This window comes from Leptonotus elevatus, chromosome 5, assembly GCF_054856555.1.
Source record: "Leptonotus elevatus isolate MCC_2025b chromosome 5, RoL_Lele_1.0, whole genome shotgun sequence".
In the NCBI taxonomy this organism is placed as follows: domain Eukaryota; kingdom Metazoa; phylum Chordata; class Actinopteri; order Syngnathiformes; family Syngnathidae; genus Leptonotus; species Leptonotus elevatus.
The window spans coordinates 12,859,710-12,877,880 of record NC_141243.1 but is presented as its reverse complement, the minus strand read 5'-3'; the positions used below and the strand labels follow the sequence as shown (position 1 = coordinate 12,877,880).

At 41.3% G+C, this 18,171-nt stretch overlaps 2 protein-coding genes across 3 annotated transcripts; both read left to right on the top strand.

The window, feature by feature from the left end:
* Window positions 1-316: 316 nt before the first annotated feature.
* tmed7 (transmembrane p24 trafficking protein 7) lies at window positions 317-4,569 on the top strand. 2 transcript variants are annotated; one of them, XM_086076694.1, is made up of 4 exons: window positions 317-405; window positions 675-885; window positions 2,098-2,343; window positions 3,326-4,569. In XM_086076694.1, the coding sequence occupies exons 2-4, from the start codon at window positions 724-726 to the stop codon at window positions 3,560-3,562; spliced, it is 645 nt and encodes a 214-aa protein (XP_085932820.1). In that variant the 5' UTR covers window positions 317-405; window positions 675-723; the 3' UTR covers window positions 3,563-4,569. The 2 variants fall into 2 exon arrangements, with proteins under 2 accessions (XP_085932820.1, XP_085932821.1); XM_086076695.1 differs by lacking the exon at window positions 317-405 and adding an exon at window positions 448-604.
* Window positions 4,570-5,995: 1,426 nt separating this feature from the next.
* On the top strand, window positions 5,996-16,491 carry fem1c (fem-1 homolog c). Its single transcript, XM_086076691.1, has 6 exons — window positions 5,996-7,218; window positions 12,303-12,472; window positions 12,555-12,743; window positions 13,146-13,657; window positions 14,740-14,916; window positions 15,275-16,491. The coding sequence occupies exons 1-6, from the start codon at window positions 6,675-6,677 to the stop codon at window positions 15,537-15,539; spliced, it is 1,857 nt and encodes a 618-aa protein (XP_085932817.1). The 5' UTR covers window positions 5,996-6,674; the 3' UTR covers window positions 15,540-16,491.
* The last annotated feature ends 1,680 nt before the right edge of the window (window positions 16,492-18,171 follow it).

The window sequence follows — 18,171 nt, the reverse complement described above, 5'->3', positions numbered from 1 at the left end:
TGTGTTCATATAGGAGGGGGGTGGGGGGGGCTTCATTATTATTTATTTATGCAGGCCACAAATAAAAATTTGTGTGCACGTTATGCATGTATTGAGGTCAAAATTTGTCCACCCATCCCCATGTCATTCCTGGTGCTCTGTAGATAATACAAATCACTCATTTTTTACGGTTTTATAAGAAATGTATAATACGTTGTTCAACGGTGGTTTATCACTTATGATCTTACCAGCCACGTTGGAGCGTAGGCGTCAAATTACGTCATGTCACTCACGCACCGCCCTCCTTTTTTTCCGACCAATGAGGGAGAGAAAGAGGCGGGTTTATACTAAATGACAGCCAATGGGCACTTCCGACTTGTAATAACGTTGCCCAGAATTAGTCGTATCCGGGAGGAACTCATTGAGGTGAGTGAATATCTCCGATATAAAAAAAAAAAAAGTATTAATACATCACAAAAGGTTTTAGTTTAGCGTGTTTGGACTTATAAGTGCGTGCAAACAGTGCTGTTGGATGTGCTCGGGCCTTTGCGCTCTTCCGTTTTTATGACACCGCGGCCAGACAGCTTGTTCGTTAGCATCGAGCTAACTCGCCCCTAACGATTAGGTCTGGGTTGTCTTTTTTTAAATACTTTTTTTTGTGCCTCATTCCCTTTATTTGACTCTCTTCCTCACAGGTCCCTCGCCCCCTTTGTCCCCCCTCCACTCGACTTGGATACTAAGAGAATGTACGGCTCGTTGCGAGTGATGTTGCAGGTGTTGTGGGCCCAGCTCCTCCTGTGCGGCTGGGCGCTGGGCTCCGAGCTCACGTTCGAGCTGCCTGACAACGCCAAACAGTGCTTCTACGAGGACATCACCACCGGAACCAAGTGTACGCTAGAATTCCAGGTGTGTAGGTTTGTTTGTAACGCGCTTGCCTTTTATGTGAAGGCCAGGCTTTGTCGAGCGATTTGGGCACCATATGGCGAAGTGGATATTTTGCCGTGACCGGCAAATCGCCATTTAGAGCTATTTTGCCGTGAGTCTCGCAAGAACTTCAAGTACAAATTACGCACCAGTGAACGGTTAAAGTGTTATAGCCAAGCTATATACTCCAGCTAAGGTGTTATAGCCAACTTCATTCGGGGTCCATTGGACCCCCCCCCCCCCCCACACACACACACACACACACACACACACACACATGTAACTCATGATTTTAATTTTATTTTTATTATCATTTACTCGAGTATTTATATAATTGATACATAAGTATATGTGTGTCACTGAGACAAAAAGTAATCAAATGGAAAATAGGAAGCGCAGTCATTGGCATTTTTACGGATTGTGAAATAACTAAAACAGCGGTCCGAGGTTTATGTCAGAGTTCCCGACGTAATTGTTTAATTCATAGGCAAATCTCAACATGCAGTAGTTGTATCACGAGCATACATTAACAGTAGCCGGTATACACTGGGACTTTTTTTTGTCATTCCAATTAAAACCATTCCGATCGAAGATTAAGAATCATGACGTGATCTATTCTGATCTTCTCTTTGCATGTGCGATGCAGCACAGATTGACGTAAATGTCAACATTTTCAACGTGGAGTTCATTCGTTTATTTATTATTAAGTGACAGCTTGATTAAAACAAGTTACAGGTAGTTTAAAACATATTCGATTGTTGCAGATGAAGCCTGGCTATTACGATTGAAATGTTTACATGACGTTTGTTCGAATTTGGCAAAAGGAATATACCACCCCTGTGATCCTGAATTAAATTCCATTAAGATTTGGCCTTTTTACTCTGATTGAACTGTTTACATGGAGCATTTTCATTGCGTTTGGTCATTTGGTTTCATTGTAATTAGAATACAAGGCACCATCCGCCTCCATGTAAACCCAGCTCGTGTAGTAAAGTCATAATTATTAGCCTGCGGCAAGAATGCTGCCAGCTGTGAAAGCATGCAGCTTGCTCGGAAGGAACCAGTAAGCTCACACCTAAACAAATTTGACCAAGTATAGAAAAGGATCAAGCCAAAATGAATATGTTTCATCACCATGCCTGTAATTGTGCTTAATACCATCCACCCCCCCCCCCCCATTGCATATTCTCCCAGGTGGTGACTGGCGGCCATTACGACGTGGACTGCCGCCTGGAGGATCCGGACGGCACGACGCTCTACAAGGAGATGAAGAAGCAGTACGACAGCTTCACCTTTACTGCCGCTAAGGACGGGACATACAAGTTCTGCTTCAGCAACGAGTTCTCCACGTTCACACACAAGACGGTCTACTTCGACTTCCAGGTCGGGGACGACCCGCCGCTCTTCCCTAACGAGAACAGGGCCACCGCCCTCACCCACGTGAGTTCGTGATAACCATCCATACATTTTCGATGGCACCCGTGCTCGTTTAGGTGCTGGGTCAGCTGGAGCCTTTTCCGGCTGACTGTGGACGGAACAACACAACCTGTGAGGCAGATGTGCTCATCATTTTTAAAATGATGCTCTACTTTGTCATATTTTACTTTCTACTTTAGTTTAAATTATTTTTTGTGCTTTGCGCAAATACAAGTTATTCCTGTTTGTATAATCTAAAAGGCCATCAAATGTTTTGTTCATTAGCATTCAGATAACTTTAGCTTTGTACTTCCTCAAATTGTTGGTACATTTCTGCATGTTCCTCTCCTTTTTATGTCAAGGCTCAAATGAACTTTTTGTCTGCTAAACAATTTGGAGATACTTTCCAATTTTGAGGAGCATTTTTTCCCCAACAGATTAATCAAAGGGATCTGAAGCAATTTTTTTTAACTTAACAAACAAAATAACAACAGTATAACAATCAACACATTTTATTTCTTAAATGTATATTGTGTGTAGCACTAAACCGTCTTTTCTTGTCTAGAAACATTTTCAGTGAGGCAATTTTAAGCATCCATCCATTTTCAATATCCAATGACATTACTGATATTCTTAATAATTTATACTGCTGTACATTTAAGATTCCTGCTGACACGAGCCATAATGAAACTTAATTCATTTTCCTTTCTATTTAGTGCTATTGAATATTATTTTTCTCTCCACAGTCCAGGCACTTGTGAAATTGCCTGCTATTTTTTTCTGTTCAAAATTGCATATATACTTTAACACAGCTCCAGACAGACTTTTGTGAAACGTGGAAGGAAATTTTGCAATTTTGAACATGTTCAAAATGTCCTTGGTGTACCCCACCCTTTAAAGTCAGCTAAGACAAGAATCACAATGACACTTTTTCTTGCCCCGCCGTGATATTTTCGATTTGTAATGTTTTAATTGCCACCTGAAATATCCCGTCTGAATTTTTCAGCTGGAGTCGGCCTGCGTGTCCATCCACGAGGCTCTCAAGTCAGTCATCGACTACCAGACGCACTTCCGCCTGCGCGAGGCACAGGGACGCAGCCGCGCCGAGGATCTGAACACGCGTGTGGCTTTTTGGTCCATTGGTGAGGCCCTGGTCCTGCTGGTGGTCAGCATCAGCCAGGTGGTCCTGCTCCGGAGTTTCTTCTCCGACAAGAAGACCACCACCACCCGTGTGGGATCGTAACCCCGTCTGCTGTCCTTTTGTTTTGTTTTGTTTTGTTTTTGTCAACGCTTGGCTTGTTTTCATGGAGTGGCTTGGAACAGCAGAGAGATTTGGATCACACTTTGTTTAAGCTGCTGTTTAAAGACACTGTATGTAAATAAGTCTTATACATAGAGATTTGATTGGGGACAAACACAAAAAAAATGATTGTTTTCTTTTAAAAATATACTACTACTGAGCACAGGTGGCAAAAAACATGCCCCTTCAGTATTTGAAATCTTTCGTCTTTTTGTGTTCCTCTTTTAATGTTGTATGTCCTTTTTTTGTTTCTGATTTGTCCGCCGTTTTCAGTCAATCAGCCTGGAAATGAAAAAGGGAGGGTTCAGGTCATGTCAGTAGCACTAACACACTAGCGTTTCACCCCAAAATATTATTTTCCTCTTTCTCAAAGGCTATGAAAATCATCATCTGTAAATCTTAATACAACAAAAAGCAATCACAGCTTAAATTTGCTCGACAGCAAATTGTTGGAATTCAGTCGCATGTGATTCCAGTGTTTCTGTTACAGGGTGTGTCTTTGCTGGTCACAATTATAAACTGCTTATAACAACGCTTTAGCAGAACTGTGTAGTCACAATTGTCATATTTTCTGTATAAAAAAATAAGTTGGTTAATAATGCATTTCAAGACAATTCGCCAACATTTGTGCCTGTACAAAGGAGTTTTTAGAGTAAAAGTCTGTTCTGTTTTTTAATCCAGTATGATTTGCAATCTAGCGAATTTCTGTTTGAAACCTATAATAAAACCTATAGTTAAGTCCTCTGTATTATGGTGGCACAGTCCTCTAAAGCGAACCTTTCAACATTCATAACCTTCCTGTTAAATAGTTTTACAACACTGCATGTTCACTAATGGCTGATGAATGACTTTCTCTCCCGCTTTAAAAAATAAATACAAAAAACATGTTCCATGGGCACTCTGGGGATGTGTTAAGTTATTGGAATGACAATAAACTCTTTCAAGTGTTATTACTGTCAATGTGGTTTATATATTTTTCTTATCGGTTAACACATGTGAGAAAAGGAAAAAAAAAGTGTTAATTTAATAATCTGGATGAAGTGTTTGTGGCCCTCCCTGGTTAGCCACCTTTTGTGTAAGTGGGCTCCTCGGTTTACGGCAGACAGAACGTGCTGTAGAGTCTATTGCTAATGAAAGAGTGCAGTTAAAGTCGCAGTAAATATATTTATGAAAAATACTCCCAATTGAATGAAAAGTAGTAAGTCGACTGGTAACTCAGCGTGCTTCTTTGGGTTTGTGTGATTTATCCTTCTGTTACGTCTGTTTGAAGCAAACCATCCAAAAACGTGAGTGTGATGGAAGGAAGGATAAAGGAAAAGTAGAGAGAATGTAATAAGAAAAAAGCAGTTCAGATGTGGAAGGAGGTAAAGGAAAGCAGAAAATAATGTGTGAGCGGAGAAAAGTCAGGAAGGGGAAAAAGGAAAAAAGGCTGGTCTGAGCCACAGCAAAGATGCCACAAGATGGCGGAAATGCACTACATGAAATTCCTCAACTTACATTAACATTGTCCCTTGGAACTAAGATCTGCCAAGACGTTTGAAGGAATATGCAGATATGTTGAGCAAGTTAGAAACTAATGTTTTATTATGAATTCGATTTTTATTAGGGATTCGTTTTAAATGAGGACTTTGGGGTAGAAAATAGAATTAAGTCTTTACATTCTGATCAGTTCCACTGGGAGGCAATTGGTGGGTGAGGGTAAAAACACAAGCACGTTTTTGGACAATTGCACGGTGACCCCCCAACCCCCCCCCCCCCCCCCCCACCCACCCATGCACACTTCATTGTCTTCATATTAAAGATAAAGACGGAAGATAGGAGGTCAGGAAGAAGAAAAGCGGGGATGTCATGATGCATCAATAAAAAGTACTTTTCGGCCTTCATTTGTCAACTTCAGTACATTTGAACTTTATTTGCTCTTGACTTGAGTTTTTTGTTACACATAATTCAGTGTACTATACGTTCAAAAATAATAAATTAATAAATACATGTAAAAGTGTAACCTCAAATGTCGTATGTCGGGACGCTGTACACTACTTTATTTCCCTTGCTATGCTTTGTTTGTCCTATAGAGGGCGAAATAATCACATTCACCAACCAATCACCACATCACTCCACAAAAGCCAGAGATTTAAAATCTGACCTTGGGTGTACAAAATAAGCCTAAACGGATTAAACTGCGATAGTTTTTTTTTCTTCATATTGTTGGAGCACTTTATTGAATTATTTCCGTACAGAGTACTGTTTTGTTTCGCTATTGGCTTAGGTCCGGTATGCTTGCTGCGTTGCGATTGGATGCGCGGCACGTCAATCACCCGACGAAGGGGAGAAAAGGGGGAGCGCTATTCACTGCTCTGCTATTCGACACAACGTGAGTCGTGATCATCTGGTGGAGCCGTGGGTGGACAGCCGCCTTCCCCTGTTTACCTCACCGTCATCAACCGCAGGTCACTCACGACCATTTTCGTTGTTCTTTACTTAGCGGCCAGCTCATTTTCGTTTCTTCGAGTATAAGGGCGGCGGACGACGTCGACAGCGCATCCCGGAGAAGGTTAAACTCGGCGGGTGTTGTTGGCGGTGGGGGTGGATTTTCCCTTCCCTCCGACCCCGGCCCTCGGGGAAATACCGTACTCGACATCACATGAGTAATGTATCGGGACTATGACACGCGTGGGAAGTAGCTCGAACGGAGGCCGTGCTTCCAGGTGGCGGAGACATTTCTCGGGGTGAGTGTTCGAGCGACACCACGAAAGGGAACCGGAGAGAGGCTAGGCTAGGCCAAGCTAATTGGGCTAGCTGGCTAGTTCGAGGAAGTTGGGCGAGCCTGGAGTCTGGACAAAGAGTTAAAAATAGAGCCGTCGGCTTTTAGGTTCGAGGCGGGTGATTCCCCGACGTTCGGATTCCGAAGCAGAGAACGAAGATTAATAAGAGGCTTTCGCCGAGTCGAGCTGTAAACAAAAGGCTTCCTTTCCACCTGCCTCCCCACGCAACTTTGACGGGTATCCCCGGGTACCCCCCCCCCCCCCTCCCCTTCGCGGTGGTTCGTACGAACAACATGGATTTAAAGACGGCGGTGTTCAACGCGGCCAGAGACGGGAAGCTCCGCTTGCTCGAAAAGCTCCTGGAGAACAAAGATGTACGCGAAGTGACCAAGCTGATGGGCGAGAAGACGAACGGCGCCACGCCGCTCCTCATGGCCTCTCGCTACGGCCACCTGGACCTGGTGGAGTACCTGCTCGAGTGCTGCCGGGCGCCCGTCGAGGTCGGCGGCTCGGTCAACTTCGACGGGGAGACCATCGAGGGCGCCCCGCCGCTGTGGGCCGCGTCGGCCGCCGGCCACTTGAAGGTGGTGCAGTCGCTGCTCGGCCACGGAGCCTCCGTGAACAGCACGACGCTGACCAACTCCACCCCGTTGCGGGCGGCTTGCTTTGACGGCCACCTGGACATCGTCAAGTACCTGGTGGAGCACAAGGCCGACCTGGAGGTGGCCAACAGACACGGGCACACTTGTCTCATGATATCCTGCTACAAGGGACACAAGGAGATCGCACAGTACCTGCTGGAGAGAGGCGCCGACGTCAATAGGAAAAGTGTCAAAGGTAAGCTCGTGGGAGTACCTGAGGGTGCTGTGTAATTGTACAGGGGGTACTATGTTTATGACATATTTATAAGCAAGTTATAATATGGTCAGTGTACACAGTAGTGAAGTTGTACTGTAATTACGATAAATATAGCACTTCATTTATATAGCGCTTTTCCACCTTACAAGGCCCTCAAAGCACTTTACGTTCACTACTCTTTCACTTACCGATGACGCAGCATCAGGAGCAACGGGGTTCCTTATCTTGCTCAAGGATACTTAGATGTGGTCACAATGGCATGGGATCGAACCCGCAATCTCTGGGTTGAGAAGACGACCACTCTACCACATCTATTACAAAAGCATTTGTCCCCTGATTATGGCTTATTAACCAGTTGTTTATTTCCTATTTCGTATTCATGTAGTGATTTTTAAAAAGTAGTGTTGTCTCGATACAGTTTTTGGCCCCCGATACCCAGCTTTGCAATATCGGCCAATGCCGATACCATAACGATATCAAAGGTTTTTTGTTCTCAACATGAAAAAGCTCTCCTGCCATTGGTTCAGAGCATTCAATGGCCAATAGGATATCTTAGCTCATCATGCAGTGAACCTGTCACACATCAGTGAATGTCGTGCCATCAGCATAACACAAGATGCTGCATCCAAAGTCCTATATTAGCGTCAGAATTAATGGTATCGGCATAGTACTCACCGATACCACTGTTTTAATGCAGTATCGGGGCCTCTGTCGGTACCAGTATCGGTATCATAACACAAAAAAAAGGGCTGTGTTGTACTAAAGTAAAAACTGACACCCTTTCTTCACTTTCAGCAGCACTGCTGTCTTTTCACAGGACAGAGGTCTGCAACGTAGGAATTATTTTAACAGTGTTTATTGACTCACAACTGGAGGTTGGCCAACTGTTCTAGTTGTCTTAAAAGTCGTTTTGTGATACTGGACAGCAGTAGCCTGAGTATTGGTGTGGAAATCCCTTTTTATCTCCTAAATTAGAGGCACGCCCGACTCTGCGACTGGTATCTCCATCTTCTGGCGTGCAAAACGGCTACCATTAAGATGCATTGCAGACAGGCTCCTGCCTGCCAAAAGCAGTCATTGGGCAGAATCTCCCTCGTTAATATCCCATTCAGTTGTAAAAGTGGTTATGGAACCACCTGAAGGCCAAATCAATCAGGGTTATTTGATGGCGACTAGTTTATTGTGCCTCTTTGGGAGGTACGAAAAAAACATTGTATTTTGGAGGTTTGAGGTGTCATAAAGCCTCCTGCTTAGAGCTGGCTTTCCAACCTAAATGTGTATGACCTCTCACTTTTCTTTCAAATCACCTTTCTCCTCTGTCCAGAATGAGTATTTTTGTCCAGTTGTCACCAATTTAATGCCCTGAGATGAGAATGTAATGACGTGGATGAATGAGAATAATCACAGGCCTTTAATGACTCCTTCTGCAATCTTCTTCAGTGTAAAACATGCCGCCATAGTAATTTGGGCGTTTTGACTTGAAGAACCTGGCAGATTTTTGGCCCCGTATGAGCTTTTTGGTGGATATTTTTATTTGAAACTTGGCAGCTAATCTGGGAAGGGCTTCCCCCAAATTGCAGACAAACGGAACGCCCCAGGAAATATTTTGAGAAATAATCATGTTCTCCTGTTTTACTCCAATATACCAATTGCAATATCACATAAAAAATCCCCCATTGGACCAATTTTTCCATCACACACACACACACAAAAAAAACCCCTCCAAAACACTGAGGTGAGGTGGTAATCTCAAATTGTAACCTTCACATTTCAAGCAAGTCTAAATTACCGTGGAAAGAAAATCAAGCAAGTCAATTTGAGTCGCCTCCAAATTTCAAGCAAGTCAAGTCATTACTTGGTTCAAGCAAGTCGTAAGTAAAGTTAGAGAATCTTCCTCAGGCAAAAAAATATATACTGTTGCACGGCCAAACGGCGAATTTTTCTATTGACGTCATCATAGAGGTGGTAAGGGAATGCTTATTTCAAGTTGTTGTAATCATACCAAGAACGGTTTCTAATATTTACCCCTCTCATGTAGCGAAAACGACATTGAAAAAATACCCTTCAGCTCGTATGTTGATGAATGGACAATAATGAGACAACCTGGCTGCACGCACACGGTGACTGTTGGCAGTATTGTGAGTTCCCTTATTTTGCAACACAGCCCCCCAATACTCAACTGCAAAATGAATGCACTTGTACACCTGTCCATTATCTATAGCACTCGCCCTCATTAAGAACTGGAGCTCATCCCAGCTGAGTTTGGGCGAGAGTTTGGGAGCACCCCAGATTGGTCGCTAGCCAATTGCAGGACACATGTCGACAAACAATCATTCACGTTTGCACCTTTTTGTTGTTGTACAGGTCTAGCAGTCTGGAACAACAACAGCTGCTGTAGGCCAAGCATGCATGACTCACTCAAATAAAGTGAACAGTCATCGTGGTAGATAGTACGTCATCTTTAAGTCGAGGGCGTGTCTCAAAGCACTTTATACGTCTACTCAAGTGTTTGAAAAAGTGGAGATGAATTTTTTTGGTATACAGATATCATGCGTGTATGGCTTTTATTTACATTAGCAATCCATATGCGATATCACTAATAAGCAATAATACATGGTTATCATACCTTTACAATTCTCATGGAAAGTTTTCATGGGAATTTCCAAACTAACTTCTCATTGGAGTGTACAAGAAAATTTCCAGTAAAACTGGAATATAACTTTCCATGGACTCACATGACAGTGATTAGGACTGAATGCACCAAACAGACTGACTGTTAACTGTGTTCAATATGCAATCAATGAACTTGGACATATTTAGACAGCGACCATTCTGATTTTTGACTTTTTATACATCACCACACTAGAATTCAATCAAAATAGTCCTAATGTGATTATAGTAAACTTACTGCTTAGACGTTTCACAAAAAATGGATGAGGTCGCAGAAAGTTGAAGTACAGTACAGTACTGTAATGTATGATGTGGCGCACACTTAAAAATATCAACTTGGTGCCTACGGAAGATGGAATGTTGGCTGTCTCAGTCTATTCCCAGATTGGGTTGGCCTCAAGAGGTGGGGTCAGCTTGTTGACAGTAATCCTCAAATGCACTTGCTCAAAGTCGGACATCTCATGAATAACATTATTGTTGCAGTCAGTCCACTGGAAACACGTTACATCACATAACCCCCCCTCCTCACCCCCCTTTTTTTATGCTGAGGCATCCAAAAATACTTCAAAAGGTCCTTGGTATGTGGGTCAAATCCAAACAGGAAATTTAATAGTATTTCTGCTGGAAGCAATTGTTCCAGTTTCTCACGTGGAGCCTTTGGAAAATGAATTACCCATGCCCATTCTAGTACCTTCATATGGGAACAAAAGTCCCAAATAAAGTACTTTGAAATTAAAAAAACTTTTTTTTTGGAATTGAGCGAATTACAAATTGTAGGGGGAAAAAAATGACTTATTTATTTGTAAAATGTATTAACTTTTATTTGACCAGGTAAGGCAATTGAGAAGTTTCTCGTTTACAATGGTGACCTGACTTCAGAAAGCAGAGAAAAAGAAGGCAAAAAAAGTACAAAAAAGTACAAATTCAACACAGTACTTATATACCAAACATTATATAACTATACAAGCGTAACTTAAAACCTATAATAGAATTAAAAAGGTTTAAAAAAAGTTACTTATTGCGGTTGTACTTCTCAGTGGTGTGTGTCTGTTTAGTCCAGTAGCTAAATACAGGAGCAAACAAATCTCTGCCTGTAATTCATATAAATATCACATGTAAAAGATAAAAATAAAAATAAAGCATTTTGAAGGCGGAACCTTACAAATTGAAATAAAATGTATTAAAGGCACAATAAATTGCATGTAAACAAACTAAGAAATAAAAAAGTTATTGAACAATTGAAACTCACTGATTATGCGCATGTACTTTGTAATGCTATACAATGGGCTCATACTGAGAGCTGTTCCTAATATCTTGCTCAAGTATGCACAAAACATATTGTTTCACTGCAGTCCATATGCAATGCATAAAAAAAATATTTTCTGTCTTTTTGTCTGTCAAATGTATTCATAAAACACAATGCAAGTCTTATACCTTTAGTGCTGTATGATAATAGTACTATGCCATGTGGTATAATTTTGTACATTTTGGCTGTGCATGCACACTCCGTAGTGCTTGTTGCTACTTGCTCAGAATGGCAGAACACGGTCTTACATCTCTGGCTCGCCAGGTTTTACCCGTTGATGCGACCTGGCTGCCATGCAAAAGTAAACCTTACTCTCTGCGTAAGGTTAAAGCTCGTCATTCTGCCATTTCCTGTTGCAGCGAGAATTTTTCGCGGTGACGTCTTGCTTGTGAACCAAGTATGAACATATTCAATGAAGAAATACAGGCGTTAATCTGTTTATGACTGCGCTGCAAGGCTCTAGTGGTGTGGCATAGACAGTAAAGTAAAATACTTGTAGTCATAAATATCAAGCAATCACGTGAGCGAGACCACCATAACTCATTCACTGCCATTGACGTCAAAAATTCAATATTAATACTATTTCTATTAGTTTCACATTTTTCTCTACTTAAGTTAACAAGAGTATGAAAACCTATAATTTTTTTTATTGTACATTTAGAACAGATATAAAATTTGCGATTAATCGTAAGTTAACTATTGAAGTCATGCGATTAATTACAATAAAATCATTTAATCGTCTGACGTCCCTAATTTTTAATAATCTTTTCTTTTTTTAATTAGGGGCAGCAGGCGATTAAAATTGTAATTGTAATTAATCATATCACTTCACTAGTTAACTCAGGATTAATCACACATTTTATATCTGTTTTAAACGTACAAAAAAAAATTTCTAGGTTTTCATACTCTTGTTAACAAAAGTGGGGGGGAAACGTGAAACTAAGAAATAGTTCAAATTAAGTTTTGACGTCTGTAGCCGTCAATGGCAGTGAATGAGTCAATGTATACACAAAAAAACGGCACTCAATATGTCATCTTTTAGTTTTCAATTAATCTTCAGCTTTTTATTTTTGGGGTCTTCCTTCAGGCAACACGGCGCTTCACGACTGCGCCGAGTCCGGCAGTCTGGAGATCATGCGGATGTTGCTGCAGTACAGAGCGTCCATGGAGCAGGACGGCTACGGCATGACGCCGCTGCTTTCCGCCAGCGTCACGGGCCACACTAACATTGTGGACTATCTGACCGTGCACCACCAGGTGAGGCTTTCCAACCGGGACTTTGCAGTGTATTGCTTTTGATACTACTTCGGAAAACATTTGGTTCTTCTGTCTCGCCTAGACAAGCAACAAGGAGCGCATCGACGCCCTGGAGCTCCTGGGGGCTACGTTTGTGGATAAAAAGAGAGACCTGCTGGGAGCCTTGAAATACTGGAAAAAAGCCATGGACTTTAGATACATGGACAGCAACAGCATAATCCATAAACCCGAACCCAAGCAGCTGATCATGGCGTATGACTATGCCCGAGAGGTGAGTCTTTCGCAACAGTGGGGAACCTGATAGGGTGGATTTAGTTTTGTATTTTTTGATGAGTCATCAAACTGCTTCAATGATCCCCACACACGCATACAATGACAAACTCAAATGCTTCTAGTTCCATCCGTCTTGTATTTGAAGTTTAAATTTTGTAGCAAAGCTGTCCATTTTGTTTGGCTATGATACCAAAAAAATCAGCGTGTGTTGAAAATTGTTTCTTTACTCAAAAATGATTAATTAATAAAATAGTACGTTTTTAAAAACAATCTCCAGATGGATGCATGAGATCCACATGTATATAGATTTGAAATATGTTGCATAATATTTCCAGGCTTGAACAAAGCAAGCCGTTTCAGGACTTTGAAATAGGGAGTAAGCCCGCTGTCCATTTCCCAGGTAACAAACGCAGAGGAACTGGACGGCCTCATATCGGACCCTGACGAGATGCGGATGCAGGCCTTGCTCATCCGCGAGCGAATCCTGGGTCCGCAACACCCGGACACCTCCTACTACATCCGGTACCGCGGCGCAGTCTACGCCGACTCGGGCAACTTTGAGCGCTGCATCAACCTGTGGAAGTACGCCCTGGACATGCAGCAGAGCAATTTGGACCCCCTGAGCCCCATGACGGCGTCCAGCCTGCTGTCGTTCGCCGAGCTCTTCTCCTTCATGCTGCAGGACCGCGCCAAGGGCCTCCTGGGCACGTCCGTGTCCTTCGAGGACCTGATGGGCATCCTGTCCAAAAGCGTGCTGGAGATCGACCGCGCCATCCGCCAGAGGCGCTCGCTGCCGCCGGACCCCGCCCAGCTCAGCAAGGCGCTGTCCATCATCCTGCACCTCATCTGTTTGTTGGAGAAGGTGCCGTGCACTACGGAGCAGGACCACTTCAAGAAGGAGACCATCTATAGGTACGGTCAAGGATCATAGTCTATGTATACTGCATGATAAATGGCGCATCCAGCCATCCGTTTTTGGAACTGCTCTTAATTTTATGATATAAAAATGGATTAATTTAAAGCGGTTCACATTTTGGCACTGTTAGAACTATGATTCATTTTTTATGTTTTACAATTTATACAGAAGGTGCTTGAAAATTGAGCAAAATTAAAATAAGAATGTATGTTAAATGTATTAAAATAGTTTTACAACGTATGCAAAAAGTGCGTAAAATGCTTGAGAAATTACAATTTATTAAAAATGTAGTATGGCAATTTAAATAAAATAAAATTAATTTCATGTTTTAAATGTATGAGCTATTTTTCAAGTTGGCAAAAAGTGGAATTTGCGCAGGAACCCCCCCCCCCCAAAAAAAAAACAATGACCACTTTTTAACTAAAGGGTGCTTTTAAATATTTATTTTTATTTTTTACAATTAATACATGAAATTCTACAATTCTCAAACAAATATTAGCTCAAAAAACATTTTTATGTTTAACGTTTTTAAAGTAGTTCACAATTTATGAAGCAATGCTAAATTGATAGCGGGAAAAAAAATTTTTCATTGTTAAAATATTATAAAATGTTGCAATTCTTACATAAAGAGTAAATTGCTTAAAAAAATGTTTGTAAAAGAGTTTGTACAGAAAGTGCTTGAAAATCAGTTTAAAATTAAAATGAATTTAAAATAGTAACCTTTAAAAAAAAAGTTAGTTTATAGACTTAAAAATTGCATGAAAAAATATGAAAACATTTAAAAGTAATTTTACAATTAAATTGTATTTGTTTTATTTTTTTTAATATTTGTTAAAATATTTAAAAATAATAATAACTCGTATAGTAGTTTTACCAAAAAAAAAGAATGTTACTCAAGTAGTTTCAGATTATATTTAATTGTAATCAAATTATTAGCATGCAAAAATTATTCTGATTTGTCTTGATTTATCATAAATTATCAGTCCAGTGATACATTCAGCCACAATAAAAAAGTATTTATAAAAAAATATTTAACATATAATAGCATTTGTCTTGTCGCTTCCTTTGCACGTGGCAGGTTTCTGAAGCTGCAGCCGCGCGGCAAGAACGGCTTCAGCCCGCTTCACCTGGCCGCCGACCGCAACACCACCTGCGTGGGCCGCTACCCGGTCTGCAAATTCCCCTCACTCATCGTCACCGCCATCCTGCTCGAGTGCGGCGCCGACGTCAACAATCGAGACGACGACGGCAACAGGTCTGTTGCAACCGCCGCATTTCTTTCCATTAGCTTTATTTAGAATATCAAGTTGATCGAATTATGGCAAGCAAAAAAAAAAATTATCCTAAATGTTTGAAAATAAGTTTTTCTATAAAGTTAAATGCAAATATGTTATACTTAAAAGTTAAATATAAAGTTGATCATTTAATTGAGTAATTATTTTGCGCACCACTAGAGGGAGCCTGCATGGATATCTTTCACTAGTAATAAATAATAGTAATATTTTTGACTTCAAATGTGCTTGAAAATGCTCAACGGTGTTGAGGAAAAATAGTTTTGGATCCCTGTGAGTGATGCCACTATTTTTATTTTATTTTTTACTCCGGCCCGCCAGCCCGCTCCACATAGCTGCGTCCAACGGCCACGCCGACATCATGAACATGCTGGTGTCGGGCGGCGCTCACTTCGACAGCACCAACGCCTTCCAGCAGACGGCTTGCCAGCTCCTGGACGAAAAAGAGCTGGCGCGCAACATCGTCCAACCCATCAACCACACCACGCTGCAGTGCCTGGCCGCCCGCATCATCATCAAGCACGGCCTCCGCTACCAGGGAAACATCCCGGAAAAACTGGAGGCCTTTGTGCTGCTTCACAGATAATGACTGGAAATGGATGCATCAAAAACAAAAATGGTGGATTGAACTCCAAATCAATGGAACAAACTGATTGGATTAACGACGTGGATTTCTACTTTTTTTTTTTTTTTGGGGCTTCAGGAAAAAAAACTTTGGCATATTCACACAAATGCTATTTATTATTACAGAAAAACACTTGAGAGATTTTTCTCCATGCAACAAAAACGAAATATGCTGTTTTTTGTTGTGTTTTTTTTTTTAACATTTGCTGGGACTTTTCAGGTCTTTAATTTTTCTTCCTTGTCCCATCATAGTTGCCAACAATGTTCTGAAGTGTGTTTTTTTTTTTTTTTTTTTTTTTTTTTACGAAGCTGGTGTGGATTCTACAAAAGTCATTTAAAAACAAAGCTTTACATTTAGAAGGCAAGGCTTGCTGGGGGGTCCGCTAACACCATAAGTGCTTTATTCTATTCCTTCTATGCACAGGCTAGGCTGTTGGAAAGAGACTGTTTTTAATTCACTCGTCTGTGCAATATCTTTCATTTGTGTTTACCTCATCGCTACCGTTGGGACTCCCATTTTGTCTGAGCCCAAAACGACCGTCTTTTGACGACAGCGTTCCAAGATGGCCGCCGCCACCGCTGTTTTTTTCGATTCCCAACAGTGAAGCTTTGCGAATGATCATGTTTGCACATTCTCGCTTTTTTAATTAGACATGTGGCTTGTGGATGGCAGAGAGAAGAAAAAAAGGGCTTTTTCATCATATGTAGGTATTCATATCACAGTGGATTAATTTTTTCCCCATTTTTCTTCCACCGGACAGTTTGAAATGAGGGGGAAAAAATGTATGATGACTCCCATGGGCAACTTGGTCTGATTTAGCACTTTACTTACAGCAGAGATTAAGATTGGACACAGCATTAATCCTGTTTGCATCTTAATAAATCAGTTTGACAATAAACCTTTGTTGCACTTGTCCACGCTTCTGCTACTTTGTGTGCAACGCCCTTCCACATGGCCACACAATACGTTTTTTTGCTGCATAAATAGTAAAATTGCCGTAACCCTAACACATTTGACCTTGAAAGTGCTTACATTTGTTTTAAATGGGATTAATGCATCAGGAATTGTGCGAAACATAAGATAATAATTTTTTTAATATGTATTTGCTTGTGCGTCTGCTCGGTTCCTAGAAGCAGCCAAGATGAAAACACGATAATTTACAACTTGTTTGTTGCAGTACTACAAGCCCCCGTGAGCCATAAGAGCCACAGTGGCCAATGGCTGCTGATTTCCTGTGTTAAAAGTCGCTATATCTGTTTTGAAAAAGACCCTTTGGTGTATTTTTTATGTCACATGGCTGTTTGTAACCACGCCCGTGATATAAATAAACCTCGGAATAGGTCACGTGGCGATGATTTATAACCAGTCAGCCAGGAATAGAGTGACTCATCAAAACACAAAAGCACATAATCGCAAGATAACTTGCACGGGCTTTGCTTAGGTGGTGTTGTCAAATCAAAACGTTTCTGCTGCGTGGTGACGAGAGAGCAAAGTTGAAAGGGCAGTTGTCTGTCTTCACACTGCTCTGTTCTGTTGAAACGTCGATCTGTCATTTTCCAACTTTAAACTATCTGAAGCCATAATTTGTAGGGATCAGGTCAAACTGTCAATTTTGAAGTGGTAACAGAAACACATTTTTACATTGACTGTAAAAGTCTGTATTTTAGCTTTCTATCTTTAGTGGTGTCAAAATTAGCGCGTTAATTTCAAGTTCCTTTAACGCCACCAATTTTTTTAAACACGCGATTAACAACCGCCCCTTACTTGGAAAGCCTGTACTGGGAGAATTCTAGTTGCAACGCAGCAGACCTGACCACGTCGAAATTTAGCAGTAATAAATGTAATAATAATGCATATATTTGTGGAGACTGGGGTCAAGTTGTATTTTACAATTTTAAAAATGTGCAGAATTTCACATGGTACTACATGTTAAAGATTAAATAGCTCTTAATATGAAAAGAAAAATGCAGAGCTGTCACTAATGTCTTACAAATGCAGTTATGCCATCTAGTGGCAGGGAAATGGCCTCAACACAAATCAGCTTGCCGCTACGCTAGTCATTTGTTCCATGCTAGTAAACATAGTAATATAACATCATCAGAGCGTTTCAATATAGAACGGACTATGTAAAAAAATAAGTCAGTTAGCATGATAAACAAGTTTTACCTTTGCATTACGAGGTATATTGTCCCCTGGTGTGAGCGTAGCATCTCGTCCCAGAGACTCTTTGAGCTTTTGAATCAGCCCCGGTGTAAGGAGAAGAGATGTGCGCTTGGTAAAAACAGGAGGTAAGGGGCTGTTTTCAAACTAGCGATCTCCGACTTAAATATCGTGCTCTATGAGTCCCGACTAAATATGCAACTTTAACTGACAGGCGACCTTCGGTTGAAGTAATAGATTCCATGGCTCTATGCGCAATGATAACTTGTAATTTGTAAAATAGTCGCTAAGTCGCTCCGGGTCACGTCCACTTCCATTCAACAATCCTTTCCTTCCGCCGTCCGTCATGTGACCACGTGACGTCGGCGCAAATGGTCAATACAGATCAGCGGCTGACGGAAATGACGTCAAGAGAGACGAGCAGTATTTGGCT

Bases quoted from the DNA above. Each gene is read 5' to 3' on its own strand.
- fem1c (XM_086076691.1), top strand. From the start codon at position 6,675: ATGGATTTAAAGACGGCGGTGTTCAACGCGGCCAGAGACGGGAAGCTC. The intron at 12,473-12,554 runs GTGAGGCTTTCC...TGTCTCGCCTAG, and splicing joins ATCTGACCGTGCACCACCAG to ACAAGCAACAAGGAGCGCAT. The intron at 14,917-15,274 runs GTCTGTTGCAAC...CCGGCCCGCCAG, and splicing joins CGAGACGACGACGGCAACAG to CCCGCTCCACATAGCTGCGT.
- tmed7 (XM_086076694.1), top strand. From the start codon at position 724: ATGTACGGCTCGTTGCGAGTGATGTTGCAGGTGTTGTGGGCCCAGCTC. The intron at 886-2,097 runs GTGTGTAGGTTT...ATATTCTCCCAG, and splicing joins AGTGTACGCTAGAATTCCAG to GTGGTGACTGGCGGCCATTA. The intron at 2,344-3,325 runs GTGAGTTCGTGA...TGAATTTTTCAG, and splicing joins GGGCCACCGCCCTCACCCAC to CTGGAGTCGGCCTGCGTGTC.